General features: G+C 36.7%; 1 protein-coding gene across 15 annotated transcripts in view; it reads right to left on the bottom strand.

The window, feature by feature from the left end:
- The window catches only part of LOC129776923 (peripheral plasma membrane protein CASK), an 858,562-nt gene that overhangs the window by 600,695 nt on the left and 230,043 nt on the right, over positions 1-27,824 (bottom strand). For all 15 annotated transcript variants that reach the window (XM_055782870.1, XM_055782878.1, XM_055782933.1 and 12 more), the window contains 5 exons: positions 15,740-15,915; positions 8,128-8,250; positions 7,876-8,023; positions 6,746-6,924; positions 6,323-6,490 (listed from right to left, as the gene is read on the bottom strand). In XM_055782870.1, coding sequence (XP_055638845.1) covers positions 6,323-6,490; positions 6,746-6,924; positions 7,876-8,023; positions 8,128-8,250; positions 15,740-15,915 — 794 coding nt within the window. The remainder of the gene's footprint in view (positions 1-6,322; positions 6,491-6,745; positions 6,925-7,875; positions 8,024-8,127; positions 8,251-15,739; positions 15,916-27,824) is intronic.

The raw sequence follows: 27,824 nt of genomic DNA, 5'->3' as shown, positions 1-27,824 counted from the left end.
GTCCAATTGTTTATCTTGTACCTTTGTCGGGACCGGCAAATACACGTCCCTTTTTCGGAGGGGGGTTAAACTGCTGAAAGTTTCTAGCTGGTTGCAAGTTTTGAGCTGTGAGCTTTGTTCATAACATTCGACGAAAGCAGTGTTGAATAGGGTTGCGGGAAAATACACCCTTATTGTAAAGTTAGGTTAGTATGCTGCGATGAGATTTACTGAAGTGAGTAAACAAGCCGCTTGCAATCTGCTAAGAAATTGTGTGCACAGAGTTCAGGTCGACAAAGTGCTTTCCTGAATGGTGCTGATTTTTGAAGGTTCTACCAATGAGAAAGTTATATAGGCGCTTCAACACATGATAATTCGTATGCGAAAGATCTAGAAAGAACTGTTGGTGACCAACCCACTCGTCAGTTACAATTATAGTTGTATCATTTTCAACCTCATACGTTTAAACTCGGCGGTAAAGCAAATGGAGCCACCAAACATCATGAAATAAAATAAAGAACGAAACTGCAGCAAACTGTAATGTTTCCCCAGAAATTTCGCACTGTGCTACTCTGGTGCACAACTAGTTCCCAAGCGAAGAAACACACTCTTCAGTGAGTTACAAAAGTTTAGAATTTCACAACAGCATTGAAACGGAGCCCGTATTTGGTAGTTGCACCGAAAAGTTCCTCTTTCAACGAGGGAACGCTTCTTGGCACAACTCACTCATCCACTCACGGAATACAATACACAAAGTGTAGTTCTTTTTTGGACAGGTATTTTCATCACTAAACCAAACTCAAATCCTAGGGCTGTGATTCCCGTTCCGTTATTGAATAGGGACGGAGCGAAAATTCCGCTTCGCAAGAAGTTTGAATTTATGAAGAAATCCGACCAAGAATCGGCCCCCGAAAATGGTATATATCGGTTAACCGAACGGATCCATAAATATTCAAAAGCAATTACCTAATGATAGAAGTACATTAGCAAATCGGATTCCACAATTTGTATACGGGCGATAAAAGTTTTTGCCTCGGAAAGCCCATTATTATAGGCGAGTAAGAGGCAAGAAAAAAAGAGTTGCAAATTATTTCCCTTTGCAGGGGAAACCCCCTCCACAATCCCTCTTGCCGATGCCACGGTAGAAGGCACGGCAAACTTCCCGCAAAATTATTATCTCGGGAGAGAATCTCTAAATCAGAATAATATATGATCGGCTAGCCTCTTGCCTTCAATCGAAATGAACAGCTTAAAGTCATTCGCCTCGGTGGAAAACGAAACAACTTTTCCACCGAAGCGCCATTACTCTTCCTGCGCTTCTTCTGTATCTTCATCTTCTAATCCGCCAAAATATGCTTCATTATTTCTTTGCATCGCTCACTCAACAATAGCACCCCTCTCTCTTCCCTCCTCAAAATGATCCACTGCCGGGAAAACGTCATTTGTTTTTTTGGTTTGTTTTTCGCGTTGACCAAAAGGGAAGCGCCAACGTGCGGCCTCCGAAAACAAAAAAGGGTGAGGAAGGATTTAGAAAGCTCAAGAGATTTATGAAGTTGATTTTCAGTATTTTTTTTTTTTTTCCTTTAGTTGAAAACCATTAATACAGTTCGAGTTTTCTTCACACACAGCGCTCCTGAAATCGTTATTATAAAGCATAATAATAATATCCTATGATAATCCTACACGTGAATTATTATTGTTATACGTTATTGCTTGTTTACTATATTTCAATTTTTCAATTTTTCAATTTTTTTAAGATATTGAAGATTTGAAGATTTGAAGATTTGAAGATTTGAAGAATTGAAGATTTGAAGATTTGAAGATTTGAAGATTTGAAGATTTGAAAATTTGAAGATTTGAAGATTTGAAGATTTGAAAATTTGAAGATTTGAAGATTTAAAGATTTAAAGATTTAAAGATTTAAAGATTTAAAGATTTAAAGATTTAAAGATTTAAAGATTTAAAGATTTAAAAATTTAAAGATTTAAAGATTTAAAGATTTTTAAGATTTGAAGATTTGAAGAATTGAAGATTTGAAGATTTGAAGATTTGAAGATTTGAAGATTTGAAGATTTGAAGATTTGAAGATTTGAAGATTTGAAGATTTGAAGATTTGAAGATTTGAAGATTTGAAGATTTGAAGATTTGAAGATTTGAAGATTTGAAGATTTGAAGATTTAAAGATTTGAAGATTTGAAGATTTGAAGATTTGAAGATTTGAAGATTTGAAGATTTGAAGATTTGAAGATTTGAAGATTTGAAGATTTGAAGATTTGAAGATTTGAAGATTCGAAGATTTGAAGATTTGAAGATTTGAAGATTTGAAGATTTAAAGATTTAAAGATTTAAAGATTTAAAGATTTAAAGATTTGAAGATTTGAAGATTTGAAGAATTGAAGATTTGAAGATTTGAAGATTTGAAGATTTGAAGATTTGAAGATTTGAAGATTTGAAGATTTGAAGATTTGAAGATTTGAAGATTTGAAGATTTGAAGATTTGAAGATTTGAAGATTTGAAAATTTAAAAATTTGAAGATTTGAAGATTTGAAGATTCGAAGATTTGAAGATTTGAAGATTTGAAGATTTGAAGATTTGAAGATTTAAAGATTTAAAGATTTGAAGATTTGAAGATTTAAAGATTTGACGATTTGAAGATTTAAAAATTTGAAGATTTGAAGATTTGAAGACGTGGAGGCGATCTGGCGCAGCGGTAACATCCATACCTCTCACGCTAAGGATCACGAGTTCAATTCTCACTCCCGACATTCTTCCGAAATGGAAGGTAAAAGTGACGAACCAACCAAATGTGTTGAAAGTCACTACAGGTAAACTTCGATATAACGTACATTTCACTTTCAAAATTGTACGTTGTATCGAATTGTACGTTATATCGAAGCATAATAAAGTAATCACAAACGTAGTCTATATTACATTATTGTGTTGCTGTTTTAGTAAAGTTAATAAATAACTTCAATCAGAAGACGAAGCCAGCCTTTCTCATGATGTTTCCCTTCGTACTGTTGATTAAAGCTTGATTCATTTAGAATCCGGAATCACAAAACCAGCTGTATTTCGGAATTGGTTGAAGGTACAAAACTTGTTTTAGCATCACAATAAAGATAATTCATTGTTCTATCAGAAAAAAAATATTGATAAAATTTTTCCTTTACACTTTGGAAATGTGTACGTTATATCGAGTGACGTTATATCGAGGGTACGTTATAACGAGGGTACGTTATATCGAAGTTTCCCTGTATAATACAGAAATAAAAAAAAAAGATTTGAAGATTTGAAGATTTGAAGATTTGAAGATTTGAAGATTTGAAAATTTAAAGATTTGAAGCTTTGAAGATTTGAAGATTGGAAGATTTGAAGATTTGAAGATTTGAAGATTTGAAGATATGAAGATATGAAGATTTTAAGATTTTAAGATTTTAATATTTTAGGATTTGATGATTTGGAGATTTGGAGATTTGATGAATTTCAGATTTTCAAATTTCCCAATTTTCTGTTTTTCTACTATTTTGTTTTTCTGCTTTCCTGCCTTTCTGCTTTTCTGCTTTTCACTATTCTGCTTTTCTGCTTTCCTTCTTTCCAGTTTTTCTTCTTTTCTGCTTTGCTGCTTTATTGCTTTTATGTTTTCCTGCTTTTTTGTTTTTCGGCTTTTCTGCTTTACATCTGCCCTTTGATTTTCTGCTTATCTGCTTTCCTGATTTTCTGCTTCTCTGCTTTGCCTTTTCAGCTTTTCTGGTTCTCTGGTTTTCTGCTTTTCTGATTTTCTGCTTTTCCTTTTTTCTGTTTTTGTTTTGTTTTTCTGCTTTTCCGCTTTTCTGTTTTTCAGCTGTTCTGGTTTTCTGCTTTTCTGTTTTTCTGTTTTTTTTTTGTTTTTCTGCTTTTGTTGATTTATGCTTTTTTGCTTTTCTGCTTTTCTGATTTTATGCATTTCTGCTTTTTTCCTTGTCTGTTTTTTTTTGCTTTTCTATTTTTCTTTTTTTCTACTTTTCTGCTTTCTGCTTTTCTGTTTTTTTGCTTTTCTGATTTTCTTCTTTTTTTCGTTTCTGCCTTTTCTGTTTTTCTGGTTTTCTGCTCTTCTGCTTTTCGGTTTTTCTGCTTTTCTTATTTTATGGATTTCTGCTTTTCTGCTTTTTTTGCTTTTCTGCTTTTAAAGCTTTTTTTGCTTTCCTGATTTTTTCCTGCTTTTCTGCTTTTCTCCTTTTTTTCTGCTTTTCTGCTTTTCTGCTTTTCTGATTTTGAGTTTCTAACCCAGTCCATGTATAAGAATACATCGCCTTTAGGCCTTTTTTGTTTTCAGTATATTGTGTTCATTCTGGACATGGGCTTAGACGAGTCTTTTGACCCCTTTATAAGACCGTAGAAACTAGGCAATGATTCAACTCTTCAGAGAACTTAATCCTTACATGAGGAAGAGCACATATTTACCTTTGATAAATAATTAACTATTGAAACAGTTGAAAAAATTGGTGGGAATATAGTTACCACTGCCGTTAACCCCAAAAACACTGTTTGCCGCTGCCTTGTAAACTCACTTTATTGCGCCTTTGGTTATGTAAAAATCAATACAAAATTTCTAGTGCAGGAGAAATGATTTTTTTTTCATATGGACTTACAAAGGAAAAATAGAAAATTTAAATTTTCCATCGAGTACACCATTTATTTTAATGAAAAAGCCGCATGATCTTACACAGTAGATCCCAAATAGAACGTTTCAGTGAAAAACTTATCAACTTGTTGCAAAATATTGAAATAATATTCCAAATTCAGCGAAAAAAATATTTTTCGTTGGTGGCGATATAGTTGTCACGGCCTTATAAAGGGTTAAAGAATGTTATAGTTGATGGTACAAGTATCTCAAGCTAATAGGAGTACCGTTAAGTTTCTTTGTTTTTGTTTTTGAAAAATTAATGCTTTATTCTGCAAAAATGGATACAAATTTAATAAGTAATCGGACGGAGTAATGTCTGGAGAATACGGCTCGTGACTTCAATTCATGCGGCACCCAATGTCCTATCTTTCGGATCATTCCCATTGCTTTCAAACGATCGGACATGGTTTGCTGAGCTACTCCAAGTGTATCTGCAAGTTCTTGTTGTGTTTGTGACGGATCCTAATTGAGTAAAGCCTCCAATTCTTCATCTTCAAACTTTTTTGGCGGCCCGGAACGTTCTTCGTCTACCAAGTCAAAACTGCTACTTTTAAACTGTGCAAACGTTCGCTCAGTTGGAGCATAGTCACCATAAACTTCCACCAAAATACGATGACTTTCCGCAGCTTTTTTCTTCATATTGAAGATATGAAATAACAGTCCCCGCAAAAACACTCTCGTTGGTACGAAATTCGACATATTCGAAGTGGCAAAAGTTATGTTGTTTACGCTTCAACTTTTTGACATATTCTAAAAAAGACGCGCAATGACAGTAGCTTTCCAACAAATGTCTGGACATTTGATTCACTAGAATAATAATCAAGTTACGCCATCTGTTGTAAAACCGAAGAAACTTACCGGTACACCTAATAGGATTCTGTTTCTCTAAAATATGTGCAGTGTGCACCCGTAATGTTTTATTACCCATTCGATTATTTCACACGGAAGTCATGATTTCTTGTAGGTTTGTTATTTAAACTTTTATTTCCAACAGCTCCCAGATTTTTTATGGACCTGTGAATTGACCACCTAGATCGTGTTATTTGACACTTCTTTTGGGTTAATAAGTAAGTATTTCGTCTATACGGATAAACCAGCAACGATTGAGGCCTTGGAAGACAATATTACATATTTTTCGTCAATACAAAAATCAAGCCAAATGTGAGGAACCTCCGAATAGAAATGTCAACATAAGCAAGTCACGTTCACGTCATGTGTGTCATAGATGTGCAGTTTACCCTGGATAAACTTTCAGTAGTTCGATTCACACTAAGATGTTCGAGAAAGTTTCATTTCGAAAGTCCTTCACTATAATTCGATTCCGGAAATGAACAAAAACAACTGAAACGAAACTTCCGTGGGAAAAGCTCACCCCCAACGGATAAAAAGCTTTCCCCGATGGATATCTAGATCAGTTCGGAAGAAGGAAGAAAGCACAAATGATAGAGAACCTACCTTCGTGGGAGCAGAATGCCCCGACGCGCAGGATCGAGCTTTCTCTACACAACTCGAGCGCGCACGCAATCTATTGGCAAACGAAGAAGCTTTTTGGAGACGGCGAAAGAAGGCCGATAAAGTAGTTTCCCCGAACCCACCAGAACCAGAATCGGTGGAGGTGGGTTTTCACGGGCGGACGAAACAAATGCACAACAACAAGCACCACAAACGGGGCCACTCACCTGTATGTGGGATGATCCGAGCAGATTGATGAGTTCGGTCCTCTCGCGGGTATACTTGTGGCCCGGAGCGGAGCTGGTGGTATCGATTGCGTCCCGGCAGCGGCTAATGGCGTCCCCGGGTGGGGCCCGTGACGGGTTGATAACGGAACTACTTATTCTATCGTACAACTGTGTGTCGTTGGCCAACCCGAAAGGCGTGGTGGGCGCGGGTAGAGGTGGAAACGAAAATTTCCAGCGAACAAAAGAAGAAGAAAGAAACGTGATTTTAAAACGAAACCCATGTGAAACATAAACTATCGTTCAGGAGCGGAGATGGATGACGTTGATGGTGATGATAATGAAGCTGATGGATGGATGTTGGGCGCCGGGGGAATGGTTTTTGCGAGCGATGTGGTGGCGAATGAGAGAGAAAGGGATGATTACCTGTAGCAGTTCATGCAGTTTGACATCGCGCAGCATACTGGCCAGCACTTCCGGTTCGCAGTTAGCGTCTTGCAAAGCAATGATATCGTCTAATGAGTCTAGGATCTTCTGGATAGCCTCCAAGCCGGCCTCTTCGTCAGCCCACTCGTTCAGGCTTTCCGATGCGGTCCCAATGGCCACTGCAATGGAAAGGGGAGAAACGAGAAGATAGAGCAGAGAGATACTGGAGCGAGAAAGCGAGCGAGAGGTAGGAAGATGCTTTGTGGGTGGTGCTTCCGAAGATACGTGCCGGAAGATAGGGGATACTGTTTGTGATTTGTGTGTGAGATTTATTTTGTGACTGTTGTACATGATTTGAAGAGGGCGTTTTTTTCTGTGGACGCATGGACTTTGAGTATGGAAACATATCTTAAAAAGCAACGAATCGATAAGGAAGGATTTTTTGTTTGTAAGTAGCATTAAATCATAGCTAAATAGAGAATAATAATCAAATATAATTGAACGAGCAAATAGGATAATATTCTAAATTATAATTCGTATTTCGAGTTCAAGATCAAATATTCCATTCTTTCCACGCCCTTGTTCGATTAAGAATGTATTCAGTCAAGTCTGGGTAAACGTTAACATCAAATTGAAACAAAAACTGTCCGCAAAACTATAGCAAAGATATGGTTGTCTGTTCAAACATGTCTTATTAATATTCCAATGCGAACTTGTGCTAAATTGTAATAAATATTTGTTGTGTTCCCCTCTCTGAATTTTCTAGAATTAGTAGGCAAAGTAAGCCAACAAAAACCAGACAAAAGGTATGTCTCCCATAAAACGACAACGGTGGAACCGTCTGGCTGGTATTACAATGTACTCTTTTAAAAAACACTATAGCTCTTCCGAGCTTAGCAAGCTCATTTCTGCCACAGCCCAACCGAAAAGGTATTTTTCCGAAGGATAAGGAAGATAAAAGAACCCCCCAGGGCGCGCGCGTTCTTACTGCTTATGCTCGTTAACGTGTGCACACGTGTGTGCGTGCGTGCGTCCGTGTGTGTGCGTGCATGTTTAGCCAACCCACAACATTAAAACCGATTAACCCATCCCCCTTCCCCTACCCTTCCGCTGGCATCTGGTTAACTTACTTGAATCGGTGTCGGCACAGCAAAGCGGATCCAGTGCGACCCCACCGGCGACCGCTTGCACCGCCCCCTTCAGCTTGCGCCGGGCGTTGTATCGTTTCAATTCCTCCACCGTTTCGCCGAGATGATTCCGCTGGAGTTTATCGCGATCCTATCGGGAACGGAGAGGACCAAAAGCAAATAAAAAAAATCGCAAGCATTAGCAGTAATAATCTTTCCCCAGGAGTTCTTCAGTCGGTTCCCGCTCCAACTTACCCTCATCCAGGGATGTTCGAGAATTTCCGAAATGCTGGGTCTGTTTATTGGGTTCGGTGATAGCATTTTTAGCACCAGATCCTTGGCGGTGGAGGAGACCTGTTTCCATTCCGAGGTGTCGAGCTGAACAAAATAAAAAAACGCTTATAAATTTGAAGAATCGGAGAAAAATCCAATAGGTGTCACATGTATTCGTAGGATTAATAGATGTTGTAAGAGTGTATAAAAAATAAGAAAGAATTCATCGAATAAGTGAGAGACTATTTGAACCAATAAATAGGATCGAAAATAAAGCAGAAAACGAGAAATCAAAAATCCAATTAAAATAGAAAAAAAAACATCAAAACCAATCTAGACGGTGAAAAAACGACATAAAAACATCATAAAAACAACCTAAAAACATCATGAACCTAATATACCTAATAAAGAATACAGAATACATATATCTAATAAAACTAATGAAAAAATTTAAATGAAACCTCTTAACAAACAATGATATGTGTATGTTAATTGTAAAACATAGTAAAATTCAATAAACAACAACATAGAGCAAAAGAAAAGAAAATTACATAGTACATAAAAAATGGAAAAGATTGTAGAGAAACCCAATATATTAAACTCGTTGAAGTGAAATAAAAATAATAAACTATCTAGCCTACAGAAACGACGCAAGTTCGCAAATTGAAGAACAAAATCAATGAAATCAATTAAATATTCAAGGGGCCATACAAATGATACACACATTTCTGCATAACTGAAGAACTATTCAAACGAATGGAACCAAATTTGGCAAGTCGCAAGTCGATGTTTAGGGGACAAGAGATGTTTCTATGATGATTCGACATTCCTCCCCTCTCTCTAAGGGGGGTTACCATACGGATGAAACACACCTCTAAAGGGTGGGTCACATCAAATTGCATCACGGAAAAAACGCTGTAGAAATTTAATTTTTAGGAATTATATCTTCAGCTTTCGTTTATAATCAGATAAGAGTGTATAGATCACGTTGGCCATGCTTCACTGTCAATTTTTCGTAAATTTGGAAAAATGTCGTCGAACGAAAAAGAGCGTCGTGAATTAATCCTGTGCACTCATTTCGAGAATCCGGAGTTGTCACATCGGGACATCGGTAAGATGCTGGGAATCGTCCAATCCACGGTCAGCAGAGTACTAAAACGATACTTCGAGAACCTAACCATCGACCGGAAGGTGAAGAACGGCAAAAATGGATGCTCCGGCAGTGAAAAAGATCACAAGCGCGTAGTTAAGCAGTTTAGACGTGATCCGAGAAGTTCGGTCCGGGATGTCGCCAATAAGCTGAATTTGTCAAGTTCATTCGTCCAGCGGACCAAGCAGCGGGAGGGCCTGCGTACATACAAGGTTCAGAAGGCTCCTAACCGCGACGAAAGGCAAAACATGGTGGGGAAGACGCGAGCCCGGAAGCTGTACACCGAAATGCTGGCGAAGCCACATTGCCTGGTAATGGACGACGAAACCTACGTCAAAGCGGACTTTCGTCAGCTGCCGGGCTAGTTGTTCTTCTCCGCAAAGGACAAATTCAGCGTTCCGGAGGAGATTCGCAAGCAGAAACTATCCAAGTTTGCCAAAAAGTACACGGTGTGGCAAGCTATCTGCTCTTGCGGAAAGCGGAGCGCCCCCTTCGTGATGACCGGCACGGTAAACGGGCAGGTTTACCTTAAGGAGTGCCTACAGAAGCGCTTACTACCACTATTGAAGCAGCAAGAGGACCCGACCCGATCTTCTGGCCGGATCTCGCTTCGTGCCACTATTCAAAGGACGTGTTGGAGTGGTACGAAGCCAACGGGGTCACCTTCGTGCCAAACGAAATGAACCCGCCCAACGCGCCGGAGCTTCGCCCAATAGAGAAATATTGGGCGATTATGAAGCAGGCCCTCCGGAAGAACCCAAAAGTTGTCAAATCGGAGGCGGACTTCAAGAGAAAATGGATTCCTGTTCAAAAAAAACTACAACCTGACGTTGTACAGAACCTTATGGACGGGGTAAAGAGGAAGGTGCGAGCATACGGGCTTGGGCTCGAAGTATGAATAAAAAGAAAATGCCAAAAATTGTTTAATAGTTTTTATTTTACTGTCTTAAATTTTCAAAAGGATCGGTCTACTGGGCGAATTTCTACAGCGTTTTCAGAAACCCTCACATGCCAAATTTGGCATGTGAGGGTTTCTGGGTACCAGAAATGTAACTATTTGGTAGCGATTTCTTTGCAAAAAACACGTCTTGGCTGTATTATGTGAGAGACAAGTTCGAGAATACGCCTGAACGAGGGAGAATCACAAGCAGAACGCTAACCATACCTCCACGGGAGCCACATCGAAACATATTATCATGAACAAAAACCATAAATCAAGAATAAAACAAGAGAAGCAATTCTAGGAAATATAAAATTAAAAAATGAGTTAAAAAAGTTTTTAAGTTGAACGGTTTGATTGTGATTAAACATAATAATGCACTAAAAACTAGAAAATAATTAGGCAATTAGCAGTTAGCAGATATCACACCTCTTCTTCATTAGTCTAGGGCATTGATAAGACTAAAATATAAATATATTAGTCAACTCATCTCATTTGATACCAATATAGAGTGAATTGCGAAAAATACATAGTGTGTTCTTCAAGTCAAGTTCCTTCGTTTGATACACATATCTCAATCAACTTTTTTCGAGATAATATGAAATCAGCTATTTTGTAGCGGCGGCCAAATTGTATTTTTCAAGATAACTGGATAAGCAGTTTTAAAATGACAGCAGAGATAAAGGTGTTCTATGAATTCGGTTCCTATTGGTCAAATTTTTTTTAATGTGGGACAACCCTACAGACATACAAAAATACATACAAACAGTTCAAGATAAATAAACCATTTAATAAAGTAATTTGCTATTTTTTGATTACGGCCATCTTGGATTTGGATTTTTCATAATCTACTGTCTACATCTATTGAAGCCCTCTTATTTGATACCCATATTAATGAGGTTTTGAGAAAATATGTATTCCGCCATTTTGTAGTGGAAGCCATCTTATATTTGCATTATTCATAAATAACCGTGTTCTACTAGTCAAACCCTTTCATTTGATACCCATAATAATAGGGTTTTGAGAAAATATGTGGTCCGTCATTTTGAAGTGGAAGCCATCTTGGATTTGCATTTTTCATAAATAACTGTGTTTTACTAGTCAAGCCCTTTCATTTGATACCCACATTGATGGAGTTTTGAAAAAAATATATATATATATATGACGCCATTTTGTTGTGGCGGCCATTTTGGATTTACAATTTTCATAAGCAACTGTATTCTACTAGTCAAGCCTTTTCATTTGATACCCATATTGATGAGGTTTTGGAAAACCCCATATTGATGAGGTTTTGAGAAAATATGTATTCCGCCATTTTGTAGCGGCCGCCATCTTGGATTTTCCAGGTCATGGAATACACAGATTTATAATAACTGCAAAGATAAAGCTGTGTTCAAAATTTCATATCAATCGGTCAACAGGAAGGGGCTCCTATTTTGTATTAATGTGGGAAAACGCTACAGACAAGGTTACAAAGTTACAAAGCTACAAAGCTATAAACGTACATAAAACGGGTGAAGCTAAATAACACCGCCTAAAAATAGAAAACGAAACAAAAGAAGAAAATCTTTTGAACACATTGAATCATCGCAGATAACTTCTTGGATGTCATTGTTAAATGAGCAAACAAACTGAAATAGAGAACGTAACTCAGAATAGATAAGCAGCCATCTGGCATACAAAAAAACGACGTAAGTTTACTAACTGACAAAATAAAAAAACTAACGAATAGATACTCAAATGAGAGAAAATTGGAAATTTAAAATACAGTTTTTTTTTAATAGAATGAATGAATAGGGAGAAAAAAAATATTTGAAATATATAATAAAAATTTATTATGAAAGATAAAGAAAAACCTATTAAATTCATGGAAGAAAAAAACACACGACAGCGAAAACTACAAACTTTATGAAACGATTGCGCTGTATCACAACGACGTTAGTTAGAGAAAATTGGCGAAATATATGAACAAATCTGTAAATTGAAATCAAATATAATCACGAATGTGCACAGTCAGGTTCTACAGCTTGACACACGGAATTCAATTTTTTGCGACATACAAACGCGAATAGAATTGATTTTTGCCAGTTATTTTTAGATAGCAGCACAGTCTGATGGACACTAATGGAGTAATACGTTGTTTTCGCTCGCGCTTATTTAACTCAATCATATTTTCGACACCAGCGAGACAAAATTGATTCTGCTCTGAACATCATCGGGGAGAGGAGACGAGCCAAAAAGTAAGTAGAGTAGGAAAACGCAAGAGATGGAATCGTTAAAATTTTAAAAATAGTGCCGCCAGGCGATCATGTAAAATTAGCCAATTAAATTGTTTACCTCACTCATTCACTTACTCTTCCCGTCTCACTATCTTACCGTCCCTCCATATTACCGTCTTACTGTCTGTCCGTTTCACTATCTGTCCGTCTCACTATCTTCCCGTCTCACTAACTTCTCGTCTCACTATCTTCCCGTCTCACTGTTTTCCCATATCGCTATTCTCTCGTCTCACTGCTCTCCCATCTCACTATTCTCTCGTCTCATTATTTTCCCGTATCACTATCTTAAGGCTGATTTAGACGATGCCAGTCAGCGCTCTAGTTGAAGTATCCAGTGAACAGAGAACAGACACTCTGTTCAAGTTACTTGTACCAGTATCGAACAAGTAATTGGCCTCTAACTTGAACAGAGTGTCTGTTCTCTATTCACTGGATACTTCAACTAGAGAGCTGACTGGCATCGTCTAAATCAGCCTTTACCATCTCTACATCTTCCCGTTTCACTATCTTTCTGTGTCACTATTCTCCGGTCTCACTGTTTCCTCGTCTCACTATTCTCTCGTATCTCTGTTCTCCCGTTTCTCCGTCGCATTTTTCTCCCATCTTACTATTCTCCCATCCCACTATGATCCCATTTCTCCCATCTCACTCCCGTCTAACTATTTTCCCATCTAACTGTTCTCCCGTCTATTTACTCTCCCTTCTCATTATTCTCCCGTCTCGCTATTCTATCGTCTCGATACTTTCCCGTCTTACTATTCTCCCGTTTCACTATCTTCCCGCCTCACCTCATTCCCGTATAATTATTTCTCTGTCTAACTATCTTACCATCTCACTATCTCCCAGTCTCACTTCCCATTCTCATTATGTTCCCTTCTCACTATCCTCTCGTCTCTCCAGAGTAATCTGTTGAACTGTTCTAACTCAATAATTCAGAGATTTTAGACCACAGAGAATCAGAATTTCCACTCTTGTTTAATATTATCATACGAATCATACAAATGCTCCAAATCATACAAAGAAAGTACACTGAGAAAGTTACAAGCCTATTATTACTCAAAACATTATCATCATCTGCTTCGCTCCCGTCACGACGTGTTTCATTCCACCATTATCTCAAGCAGAAATAATTAATTGACCAGTTCTTTTCAACACTATTTACCAAAATAGTTTCCGCTGTTAACTTGTTCGGTGAATGCACCGATTTTTATGTTGTCTGATGAACAGTGCTCCTGTATTTTTTTTTTCCACACGCGCGCGTTATTGTTGGTTCTATGCGTTACCAAAGGTAGTATGAAATGGTAGAGAAATTTAGAATACTGGTGCTGGTGGAACATACATATAATCGTCTGTGAACGAGTGGGTGTCATTCGCCAAACAGGCCGCCTCGATAGAGTTCGCGATGAATACCCAGTGCAATGCATACATTGAAATAAGGAAACATATTGCAACATACCGTGGGCACAACCCCCTATTTTGTTAGGTTCATCCTTACAAGTTTCAATTTATTTTTGCATGTTTGTTACTCTTTTACGTTGAATCAATCTGTATTTTTAAAAGAGATTCGAGAAACGTAAAAATTGATTTTCTAAAATTTTCATTCAGGTAATTGTTACATTCGGGTGAATGTGTTTCATGTAAATGGTACCCGGATAAACGTTGTATAACCGTATATTACGCAATAACAAACTCAATGAGAAAAATGACGCTCTACTAAAATATAAAAAAGGGAAATTTTTAAAATTGTGTAAAATTTAATACAGCGAATTACAAATGCAAATCATTAAAAAAATCCACTCAATGTAACCTTCATTATTGTTACGACAACGAAAAATATCTAAATGATGTACCTAATCTCGAAATGATAAGGAAAAAGTAAATAATAAGTTAATATTTAAATGAAATAGCCAACATTAACATTAAAAATTCAAATGAAATAAGAAACAACTGAAAACTAAATCAAACTGAAAAAGTAACAAAACATAATAAATTTGAGAAGCAGATAAAGTACCCAAAGGAAAAACTTGAAAACCTATTTTTCTCCGAGAAGATAAAAATATGTAAACCAAAAAAACCCTAGGCATCCATTGAGCAACAGAGCTGACAGAGATTTAAGACGGTGAATTAATAAAAAGAAGAAGAAGAAGAAAAAGGAGAAGAAGTATTGAAGGAAGGGTTTAGTGTAAACAAAATTTTACAGAAGAAGAAGAAGAAGTATTCATTCAGAAACATAGAAACTTTGGCCTAAGATTCTAAACGCTGAATGAACCTAGTTTTATAACAAGAAAACTAAATCAATTGAAATGTTCCACAATTAATGAAATCAAGCTCCCGAAATTTCTGAATATGAAGCGAGTTGAGTCAGAGTAATTGTTACGATTGATCGCAAGATGTCCAAATTTATCGACAGAATTTTCGACAGACAATTGAAAACTCTCATTAATACTCATTAATACATAAACTAGCGTTGGCAGAAAATATTTCATTTTCGGCAGAAAAAAATGCTTTCTTCGTATGCTGAAGGGCGAAATGAACAAATGAAGGCACCTTTATCAAAAGCTTAAAAATGTCTGTATGTGTGGGAGCAGTGCTCCCGTGACCGAGTGGATTAACATGCCGGGGGTTCGAATTCGATTCCCGTCTGGTAGGGGGATTTTTCGTCAAAGAAATTTCCTTCGACTTGCACTTTTGTATAAATGAGTGTTAATATTATACTTCATTATAAAATTAGGTTGGAAAATGGTTTGTAAGAGTAAAAAGGAGAGCATAAACGTGAATCTATATCCTCCTCGGTATATGCCGTGTATGTGTCAAAGTATGCGAAAAGCTCAAATACGTGCTTATTTGCAATGTGTCTCTTGTTTCGCCCGGTCATATTATTCTTATATCGCTATAGCATACATATTATAGAAATGCTTTACCAGTATGAGAAAGTAGCACGTTTTCTGTTATTTTTAGGCTCATTCAATGTAATAAATCGGGATGCCAAAATATGTGCTAAAAATTAATTTTGGGTGTAGATTTCTTGTAGTTAATTTGAGATGTAAAACCCGGAAAGTGTAAAATGGAAAACTGAAAAATTCAGAAAAACGAACTCAACTCCGACAAAAAATCAAAGCAAACGAGAAAAAATCTCTATTTCGAGTTTCTATCGCATTGTTTCAGGTCATCTTGCTGAAAATTACACGAGAAAATACGTTTCCGCCCCCCAAACCAACCACTCACCATCACTCTGCCCCTCGCAATCGCTTCCTGCAGTCGCTTGCCGGAGCCGTGGAAGGGAAGCCGACCGGACAGCAGGACATGCAGCATTATGCCGGCACCCCAGACATCGCACGCCTTGCCGTAGATTCGTCTCGCCACCACCTCGGGAGCGATATAGTGAGGGCATCCGACTCGACCTGTTTGGCAGAAAAGTGAAAAAGAAAGAAAAAGAGAACAATAAGAGATACGAAATAGATGAAACGTTGCGCAAATTAGAAATTTGATAAGTTCGTTCCGAAAAGCAACAAGAAAATTTGATCAATCGAACTTCAGACGGTCCCGGACGAGAGCCTTCGATCCGGAACGGATCGAAGATGGGTCGGTTTCGTCAGTGATGCGGTTTGTAAGAGATGAGCCCATATCTATTATTTAGAGGAGAAAGGGGTTTTCCCTTTTCAGCTCCAGCAACGGTTCGTTGATTTCCGGACAGAGGTTCGAGTGTTGGTAAAACAAATAGACGCCGGGAAATCGAATTGACAGTTTGTTGTGGCTGTGAGAATTTACTTCTCATATTCGAGTCACACAAACACCTGCTGTTTTCTCACAGTTCTCTGGACTAATCCTTTTTCCAACTAATATTAGAATACAAGGCCGACACTTTTTGCGAATGTGAGAATGTGAAAGGGGAAATGGTCAGTTGGGACGGGCAAAAGAAGGAATAAATTATGCAAATTTTATTGCTTCTGGTGCGATGGAACGACGTCATCTTGCCCTGTCATTATCCCGGAGCATCCGAGTGGCGACCGGTTGAAGCCTAGAGAAGGAGGAATAATGAATTGCCTCAGTGATGAAGAGCGATGGGCTTCCCGCAATTACGATGGGGCTTTTTTCCAAACAAAGAATTAGAGGGGTAATGTAACGTTTCTTCTCAGAAGATCAAATGTGGCTCTCTTCGAGAGATGGAACCGAATAAATCAATTGCGAAATTCGGTTCTTCAGAAAATATAGAGATTTTTCCGTTGTCAGTCAACCGTGAAAAGAAATAGTAGACACATGTTTCAAAAGAAATTATTTTCCACCGCAAATTCATGGGGATGGGGCTGTTTGTTTTTGAAGCTTTTCTCGTGAAATGCAAACTCTCGTTGCTAGCAATAAATGTGTGTAGCACCGGGTTCCGATTTTGTTGGTAATTTTAAATCTGGCTCCGACAGCTAAACCGCACGAAGTGAAACTTTACCTACAGATTACGGAACTGTAACGTTTTCACCCTTTTCAATCCAAACGAGCTCGAGTGTGTGTGTGTGTGTGTGTGTGTGTGTGTGTGTGTGTGTGTGTGTGTGTGTGTGTGTGTGTGTGTGTGTGTGTGTATGTGAATATATATAATCCCCTTTCTCCCCCCTCTGATTACTGGTAGCTATCTTCACGCTCACTGCCAATGAAAAACTTTCAAGAAGCTAAGAAAGATTTTCAACGGAAGCATTGTTAGCAAACATACGTGCACACATACACACATATCCTCGAGACCGTCTCAATCTGGCACGAGCCCTCAACCTCCTCGACAAGTGGGAAACCAGTGGAGCGGTTAGTAAAGCAAAGGAATATGTTTTTTTTTCTCTTGGCTCCTCTATCTAATTTATTTTTAGATGGCGGGAAAGTTCGCCATAGGCGAAAAAGGAATTTCCGCTCTCGTCAGGCCAAAGCATCCTCCTCCGCAAATGAGGTGATCGATCTCATCGTCCATCGCGTTTTTTTGTTAGGTTACAAAAAGACCTCCCGAACAAGAGAGAGCCATCTTCTGCTCACTGTCGTCCTGCTGCATCGGGGGAAGGCACAAAAAAAGATACCCGTCATAAGAAGGGTTTTATTTATTATGGCATTAAATGAGATATTACCCCGATACACGCCGGGGTAGTCATCCCGAAATAACAGACCGTCGGGAATCTGTTGTGTTCATATGGATATGATATAGGCTTATGGGGGTGAATTTCGGTGTGGAAGGAGGATAACAACTGTGGTACGTGTCGTGCACTCTCGGTCTCTGACTCTGTTTTCTCTGTCCTGAATGGACAGCTTTATGTTTGTTATTTTCTGGACCATATAGTCACCATGAATAACTCATAAGTTCCTATCAGTGGGGCAGTAAAACGAGAGTTCGCTTATCATGGAATCTCTCTCTCTCTCAGTAGACACTGATCCGACGCTTGAATGAGGAACTGAATGGTTCCATTCGGAGGAATTCAATCCGGGACAGAGGTCGCGATGTCACCAGCTGCCTTGACGACTATCCCAAAGTCACTCCCTTTGATATGGCTTTGTTTTGTAGGAAAGTTACCGAATGCTCACCCCAAACATATTACAATGCATAATGCTGAAGCTGTTTGAAATAGTAACATAATTTTTTGTCTCTTAAGGTCAATACTAGCGCAAGTATCATGTATTTAGTTTTCACATTTCTTTATATCATTCAGTCAGCTTGCACAATTATTTGCGTAAGCTAAATTCTAGTGTTTCATTGCAAAAAAAAAGCTATGCTACCCGATTATACTGATGAAAAGATTAGATCAAATATAGTCAAACTAGGTTGATCTATACTGATCTAAGGTTTAATTGCGACTGAACACTGTTCTGAACATTCCGTGCCCTATTTATATGATTACTCCCATAGTAATTTGAATAGCGTTATTGTTGTTTGGGTTGTGTCTGGAATATCCGCTAGAAACAATTAAAAAATTTTGTATAGCGGGTTCGTTTCCATCTGTTCCTATTCTTTGACAATTGACAATTGTTACTGTTCATATGATTGTTGTATTTGTTGTGTTGTCCTCACTGCTAGTGTTGCTTATTATGAGTTGTGCAAATAATGTTCTTCGGGATTTTGTTCCTGGTGAAAGGTAAGTGGCGATGAATATTCTAATGAATACAATGTACTTTCTGATATTGCTTCCCATGTACGGATCCAGGATGAGGATGTGTAGTGAAGTTTTTTTTTTTACCGAAAAAATTTACCGAAAATCGACCTTTTGGGACTTGGCCTGAGAGGCAATGAAGGTATGAAAAAAAATGGGTGGGTGATATCTATGATATAACCGCAAGGTTAACATGGGACTACCTTAGCTTAGTAATCATTCGTTTGTATTGATTAAATTTTTGATTGAATGAACAATTTCGGAATTCAATTGAATTCAATATATTTGCTTCCTGAGTAAAAATATTGTATAATGCCGTGTAAGGTCAATTCATGCATTATGATAGATTATGTTCATCGTTACAAGTAAATTTATTGATAGTCCTTTTACGTTTGGTATGATGCCCAGGATAAAATATGTGAACGGAAGAATTATCAAACGATTATTTTATTTTACGTTTCCCTCTGAAGTTTGCATTTCTCAAGTGTACGTACTTCTCGAACCGCGAATTTGCTTGATTTGTTGAACTTCAGGCACTCAGATTCGATTTTGACATGTATGTCGAACGCATATTATTTAATCAATAGGCGTTATTGCAGCAAATGGTTATCAACATTTTGCCTAATCATCAAATGGTATGCGTAGAAACTCAGTGAGCAGAAGATTCGTGGCCGCTTTTGTAATCCGTGTAAAAACACTTTTCGGAGTGCCAAAAAAAACATGCAATACCCCCGGCTTGCATGAGTCAAGACCTTCAACTTCTACTTTTTATACTATAGAGGATTTAAACCTGGAAGTTCATTCGCCTCTAGTGTCTGCACGATTTTCCCAGGTTCCTAAGTTTAGGAGACCGTGTTAAGGAAACATATTCTAGTTTGCATAAAGGCAAACGAGTACAAAAATACTCGCAGTTTGCATTTATTTGCAATGCCGATTTCACCACACATTTTGGTTTTGAAGGCAAACACATTTCAGTCGGAACAAAAATGCCCCCGACTTGCATGAATTTGCAATGCCTTTTTCCTAACGCTCCATGGATTAGAAGTCTGTGTTAGGAAAACACATTTCAGTCGCAACAAAAATACCCCCGGCTTTCTCCAACGCTGCATGGTTTTGAAGTCTGTATTAGGGAAACACATTTCAGTCGGAACAAAAATGCCCCCGACTTGCATGAAATAGCGATGCCTATTTCCACACACTCCATGTATTTAAAGTCTGTGTTAGGGAAACACATTTCAGTCGGAACAAAAATGCCACCGACTTGCATGAATTTGCAATGCCTATTTACTAACGCTCCATGGATTAGAAGTTTGTGTTAGGAAAACACATTTCAGTTGGAACAAAAATACCCCTGGCTTTCATGTATTTGCAATGCCGATTTTTCCAACGCTGCTTGGTTTTGAAGTCTGTGTAAGGGAAACGCATTTCAGTCGGAACAAAAATGCCCCCGACTTGCATGAAATTGCAATGCCTATTTCCCCACGCTCCATGGATTTGAAGTCTGTGTTAGGGAAACACATTTCAGTCGGAACAAAAATATCCCCGACTTTCATTTATTTGCAATGCCGATTTCTCCAAGACTGATTGGTTTTGATGGCTGTGTTAGGGAAACCGTAAATCGAGCCAATCAAAACGAGGCAATTAGGGTGTTTAGATAACACTTAACATTTTACAGTTTTTCAATTGTTTATCTATTGAAAAATAACATTATATTAATTGTGATAGAAGCGTAGAAGTATTAACTATCGATTGATGCAAACATCTTTCCGATCCAGTAAGAAATGTTTGAGTTATAAGCATTCGGAATCTTTCATTTTTTCCTGCATGTTCTGTGTTTAGGTTTTCGTTTTACCCCCCATATACTCCGGTTAGACGTAGTCCCACGTCAACAATTATCGGATTAAAAGAACCGACCTGTGCAAAATTTCGGCTCAATCGGTCATGATTTAGGGGTGCCTCAAAGCACTCATGGTTTTGATTTTCTGACCACTCAGGTTAAGTCCCAAAAAGTCGATTTTCGGCAAAAAAATTCATGCATTTTCAATTCATTTGGCATCGAAAAAAAATAAGATTTTCTAAATCTCCTTTACTTCCCCTTTGGGAGATTTTCGAGGATCAAAAAATCAAATCTTTAAGCGCTTTTAGGCACCCCTAAACCATGTCCGATTGAGCTGAAACTTTCCACAGGTAATTTTTTTGGACCAATAAACAAAATGTACATGGTCGGTTCTTTAAATTCGATAATTATTTTCCCCCCCTTGGAAGATTTTCGAGGATAAAAAAATCAAAACTTTGAGAGCTTTGGCACCCCTGAATCATGTCCGATTGAGATGAAACTTTAAACAGATCATTTTTTTTTGGGCCAATAAACAAAATGTACATGGTCGGCTTTTGAAATTTGACATGACCATTTTCGCCTAATAATTATATACAGTTTGAAAACAAAATTTATATTTCAAATATGACTTATTTCAAGAAAAAATGTAACCTCTCAACGTTAAGATGAAATTGAAGTGGCTTTTACATGTACAGTGGGGTGAAATAATTTCTGAAGATTTTGCTAGAAGTTTCACCAGGAATCGCTTATATTGATATTGTAGACAAGATAACAAGTATAGAAATTGGGTCTCAGAGAACAAATTGTAGAGCGGTTCGAGAGCTTCAATTTCATTGATAGAAACAATTAGGTTTAATGTAACTTTTCAGGATAAAATTAGTAATAACACATTTAAAATTACTAACAATTTTCACTTCCAAAATGTCCACTATTATATCATGTACTAAATTTTCTCATTTTTTACATGTAAGCAACAGAATCGTCTTCCGTTGCGTACTTTTCAATGTAGAGCCAGTTTGTAGTAACAGAGTCCGAAATAAAAAAAAATTGTAAGGGGTTGTATCAATTTATTTATTTATTTATTCATTTTCGTCAAACAAATGTAGACTACACACTTATACACTAATGTTACAATGTTTTCTTAGGTTAAATATTATTTTTGCGGTACATGTTTCTTTTTAGCTGTTTTTTATTCATTGTTGTGTCAATTATTTCGCAGTGCTGATTGTATATACGCATCATGCGATTGATAGGGGCGTTATTTGCATAATTTGTTCTGGATGTTTTGGTTAGAAACAAATTTCGCGTTCTTAGTTGACGCCCAGGTACATAGAAATTTAGTTTTTCTAGTAATTCAACTGACTGTACTCGTTGCGAAATTAGGTCATTAACAAAAGAAAGCATTGCAAATTCACGGCGTTCTTTTAGTATTTGGATGTTTATGAGCATGCAACGTGCTTCATATGAAGGAAGTGGAAATGAGGTCCAGTTGAGTTTACGAAGTGCAAATAGAAGAAACTGTTTCTGGACTGACTCAATGCGTTCTTCTTGTACGACCATATACGGGTTCCAAACGATGTTACAGTATTCCAGAATAGGCCTTACATATGTAATATATAAAAGCTTTATTGTGTATGGATCCTGGAAGTTATGTGAGAAGCGTTTGACAAAACTTAACACACTATTCGCCTTATTTATTACAGAGTTGTAGTGTTCTATGAATGTGAGTTTACAGTCCAGGACGACGCCTAGATCTCTAACTATTTCACATTTTTCTACAATTTGATTTCCAAGACATATTACAATATTTGGTACATGTTTTTTTCTGCTAAATGTTATAGAGTTGCACTTTTTCACATTCAGTGTTAGTAGATTTTTATCACACCAAGTATGGAATACATGTATTTTGATTCGAAATGCTTCGATGTCGTTTTCATTTCCAATTTCCGCGAAAAGCTTCATGTCGTCGGCATACACAAGTACATTGATACGCTTGAGAACGAAGGAGATGTCATTAACGTACAGAAAGAAAAAAAGAGGACCAAGATGAGAGCCTTGTGGGACTCCCGAAGTGACTTTTACTGGATCTGAAAGAGAATTTTGAAAATGAACAATTTGTTCACGGTTTGTTAGATAAGAATTGAGCCAGTTTTAGAGTCTTTGTTCCATTCCTATTTTCTGCAATTTGAAGAGTAGTAATGGAATGTCGATGCGGTCAAATGCTTTACTGAAGTCAGTGTAAAGAGCTTCTACGTGTTTGCCATTTTCCATTGCATTCAAAATAAAAGTCACAAAAGCCAACAGATTAGTTGCAGTTGAACGGCCTGTGAAGAAGCCATGTTGCATACACGTAATTCTATTCTTTACTTGTTGGAAGACTTTTTCGTTGACTATTGCTTCGAATAGTTTAGGAATGCAAGAGATAATGGCAATTCCACGAAAATTACGTACGTTAGATTTAGCGCCTGATTTAAAGATAGGTACCAAAAAAGATTGTTTCCATTTTTCTGGGAATATTCCAGTTTGTAGTGACATATTGAAAATGCAATGTAAGGGAAGGGTGAGTTCCTCAGCCAGGTTCTTTAGGAATATAGGTGCTATTCCGTCAGGTCCTGGTCCTTTTGTTCCGTCTAATTTTTTTAGTACATGGCATATTTCCTGTTGTGAAAGATAGTTCACCGATATATCATTTGGATAATCCGGTAAAAATGAAAAGTAGTTCCGATCGCGATTTTCTTCGGAAAATGTGGTATATACTTCCTGAAAGAAGTTTGCAAAGAGATTACAAATTTCGTTCGAAGAATTCCTCACATCCTCATCGAGATGCATCTGCGATGGGAAGTTATTGCTTTTGAGCTTAGACTTTACGTAATTAAAGAATTTCTTCGGGCATGATTTGACTTCAGTTTCGACCTTTCTATTGTACTCTTCGTGTGCACTTTTAATTGCAAAATTTAATTCTTGGGAAATATTTTGATATACAAGCAAATTTTGATGACTTTTGTCTATTTTGTATTTTTTATGTGCTTTTTGTTTTTTATTCTTTAGATTTCTTATTTGAACGTTAAACCAAATAGGATATTTGCTGGTTGAATTTCTTCGTCTTCTTTTCTTCGGCACAAATTCTGATATTATGTTATTCAGAATTTCGTGAAGAATATGTACAGTTAAGTTGACATCTCGTTCGCTGTTTAATAAAGTTTGCCATTCTATGGCTTGTAGGCTACATTTGATTGCTTCAAAGTTCGTCTTGTTATATTCCGGTACTTCTTCATACTCCCAGTCGATAGGCAATTGTCTATTATGTATAAAGATTGAGTATTCAATTGCTGTGTGAAATTTTTCATTTTTCCAAAGAGAAGGACATGGACTCATTCACACAAAAGTCGTCGGTGATGTTAGTGAATAATAGGTCTAGATAATATTTTTGGAAATTTTTTACATGATTTATTTGTTTAAGACCGAGATGTGCAATTTCGTCAAATATATATTGTAGGGTTTCATTTTCCCCGACTGGGAGTAGAATGCATTCATTATCATTATCGGGAATGAAGTCTACTTTATTTTGATTGAAGTCGCCATAGATATGCAATTTCACTTCTGGTTCTAGTGTTTCTGCAATTCGATTTGCCGTCTGAAAAAAATAATTCATACGACTTTTTATTTGCATGTTCGGGTGGGAAATACACAGAAGCAAATATGTGTACTTCGCCAGCTATAGATAATTTTGCCCATACATGCTCAAATTCTTTATGTTTTTCGGTTATAAGTTCCTCAGAAGTGAAATTTGCATTAATGGCAATGATGACCCCTCCTCCAGACTTCTTCTGAGATAACGATGAGTTGCGGTCGTGCCGGAATACGTTAAAATTATTTCCAAAAACTTCTTCGCTTCTTCTAGGACACGACCGCATATTTTCGACGTAGAACTACGCAATTACATTATGCAATCACTTTTTTAATATTATTTGAGAAAGCATCGAAATTTTTGTAATAGATTATGTTCTTTGTTACAAATAAATTCGATGAACGTCCTTTTACGTTAGATATGATGCATTATATTTATATTTTTTCATTATATTTATATTTCCCTCTAAAATTATTGCACATCTTATGTTTACGTAGTTCTCGAACCGCGAAAGTTCATCCATCTCTAGTTTCTGAAATGAACATTTTCCCAGGCATCTCAGTTTAAAAGTACGTTTTAGGGAAACATATTCCGGTCTGAATAACGACAAGCGAGTACAAAAGTACTCAACACCAAAAAATACCCCCGCGACTTGCATGTATTTGCAAAACGGATTCCCCAAGGCACATTAATTTCGAAGTCCGTGTTAGGGAAACACAGTTCAGTGAGAAAAAATACCCCCAACTTGCATGTTATGACGAAGCAGATCCCCCACGCACATTGATTTTGAAGTCCGTGTTAGGGAAATTCAGCTCAGTGGGAACAAAAATACCCCCAACTTGCATGTGTATTTTCAAAGCGAATTTCCACAGGTACGTCGATTTTGAAGTCTGTGTTGGGGAAACCGTAAATCGGGCCAATCAAAACTTGGCAATTAGGGCGATAACGCTTGACATTTTACAATTATTCAATTGTTCATCTCATGAAAAATAACATTTTATTAACTGTGATAGACGCGTAGAAATATTTATTATCAATTGATGCAAACATCTTTCCGATCTGTTGAGAAATGTTCGAGTTATAAGCATTCGATATACGGGTAGGGTTAGCACACAATCGGCATGAATTTGAACCGTTTGTATAGTAATGTATAGCATATCAAACAAATCTTAGAGAATTTCCGATTCGATTGGTATGCAAATCATGAGAATTCGTTCACAGTGAAAATAGTTATTAACGTTAACTTTATTTCATAAAAACGTGACCTGTTTTTTGATTTGACACCCTTCCTGAAAGACGTAGTTCTACGTCAAAAAATCTATAACTCTGTTATTGTTGAAATTCGAACATATACGTACAAGGATTTTATTCATCAAATATAATCGTCTATCACCTCCTGAGAGAATCTGGATAAATTTGTGGATTATGGATAAATTAAAGTCAATGTTTTCTGACTTTGAGGTGATGAATCAAAAATCAAATTCTTCTTTTATATTCAAAAAACAAAAAATACATGCATAGAAAACCTATAAAAAAATTTTGACTCGATTGTATACAGTGAAAAAAATCAGAGACTGTATACAATCTGTATTTGGTTTTTATTGTTTATGTGTTTAATTGAATGTTTTTAGATTTTTTAGAGCATAACGTGGGACCTTTTTTCATTTTTTTTTAAATTTGGAAACCTATTATTGCTCTTATTTTTATTTAGATGTGTGTCTATTAATAACAGATGGGATTTTTCGTCTTTCAATACAGGGTAACTTCGATATAACGCACATTTCGCTTTCAAAATTGTACGTTATATCGAAGTATAATAAAGAACTTACAAACGTACATTATTGTGTTGCTATTTTAGTAAAGTTAATGAATAAATTCAATTAGAAGAGGAAACCAGCCTTTCTCATGATGTTTCCCTGATTAAATTAAGATTGAAGTGGATTCATTTAGAATCCGGAATCACAAAACCAGCTGTATTGCGGGATTGATTAGAGGTACAAAACATGTTCTAGCATCACAATACAAATAATTCATTGTTCTTTCAGAAAAAAAATTTAAAAAAAATTCCTTTACCCTTTGGAAATGTGTACACTATATCGACGTTTTATCGAAGTTCCCCTGTATTTGTATAGCATTGAGTGATATAGAGAAAAATAAAATTGTTGACCTTTTTTATTGTTAAACGCAATTATTGCTCTATTTTTCATCAAAATATATTTTTTTGTATTCTGTATTCTGCGGTGATTTTACTGTATTCGAGGATGTTATCAAAATAAGATTGAACATATTGACATCTGATCTAACTGTATGATTATCCAATTTTAATGACACATAGATATTATATATTTCTTCTAAAGCATATGAAGACACGTACGGAAGTACGGAAAAAATTGAATTGTATTATTTCGAACGAATTCACAAATATTAAAAAACACTTACAAATTTTTATACGAAGGCAATTAGATAAAAAACTGGGTCATACAGTTTAAAAGAAAAAAAAATGGCATAGCTCAATTCAGCAAACTCCTCATGAGCTCTAACGCACTAGCACTAGCTTTTGATATAGCGCTCAAAAAATTCTTGGCACTTAATTTCAAAAGAAATTGCCATCAGGAAGGTCACTAATAACTACGTTCACGCAATAATCATCAGCGATGGAGATCGATTCACGGTCGGAATTCTGGCCTTCCTTCGTCCACACACGCTCTGCTGCTAGTGACAAGAAACATTGGACTGTTTATGCTATTAATAACACAACAATGAAAGCCTCGTATGAACTATCTTCGCTGTCCAGTTGAACTGTTTACTCTTACGCCGAGAAAGCGATATTATGTAATCTACCATACGTATCGATACGATAAAATATATCTGCGATTGAATCCGGCTCTGCTACGGTTGGAAACGTTGTGTCTGAATAAAATAAACGTGATAATAGGCTAGATTTTTTTTTCATCCCTACTGAAAGACATATAAGACGAAATCCATGCCAACACGACTAGCCATTGCCATCTCACATTGCAGTGAAACAATGTGGGTGTAAAACATTAGCCATTTAAGCAACTTCGTATACTAGAAAGCTTGAAAGAAATTTGGGCCACATTTTGAAAAGGGAACAATTTTTTTTCTTATTTTTTATGGGAATTTCACAAAAACTATAAGACTACAAAATCTTGGTCGAAAAAGGAAAAGTAGGAAATTTATAAAATCTTTATTAAAAAAACATCTGATTTTTTTTTCAAATTAAAATTCATTTTTCTCAAACTTTTTTTAATTCGGAAAAAAATATGAATATTTCATGCAGTAAACAACAAGTAATCCATGCAGCCAAATATGAACACTTCAATAGGGAATCAAATTTTCTAACAATTTTTTCATGTTTTCTACGATTTTGTTTGGGGTCAGTGAAGACGGGAAAGATAACTTTAAAATATGGGCTTTGGCAACTCCTGGATAACTAATATTTCGCTCGTAACATTTTTGTGTGTAAATTCTCACGATTGACAAGTTTCTAAGTAGTAGTTCGCAGTACATGTCAATCACAAGAATTTCCACACAAAAATGTTACGAGTAAAACATTAGTAGTACTGTTGCAAAGAAACGAAAAAGTTGTTGTTAGTAAATTTCTTTCCCTATTGAACTGTTATCTTCAGACGTTTGTATGGTCTATTCATATTTGTTTTTCAAAATAAAAAAATATGTTTTTGATAAAAAAGAATTTTAATTTTCTAAATAATT

This window comes from Toxorhynchites rutilus, chromosome 1 (genome assembly GCF_029784135.1).
Source record: "Toxorhynchites rutilus septentrionalis strain SRP chromosome 1, ASM2978413v1, whole genome shotgun sequence".
NCBI lineage: Eukaryota > Metazoa > Arthropoda > Insecta > Diptera > Culicidae > Toxorhynchites > Toxorhynchites rutilus.
The sequence above is the reverse complement of the archived record's forward strand: the minus strand, read 5'-3'. Positions and strand labels throughout refer to the sequence as shown.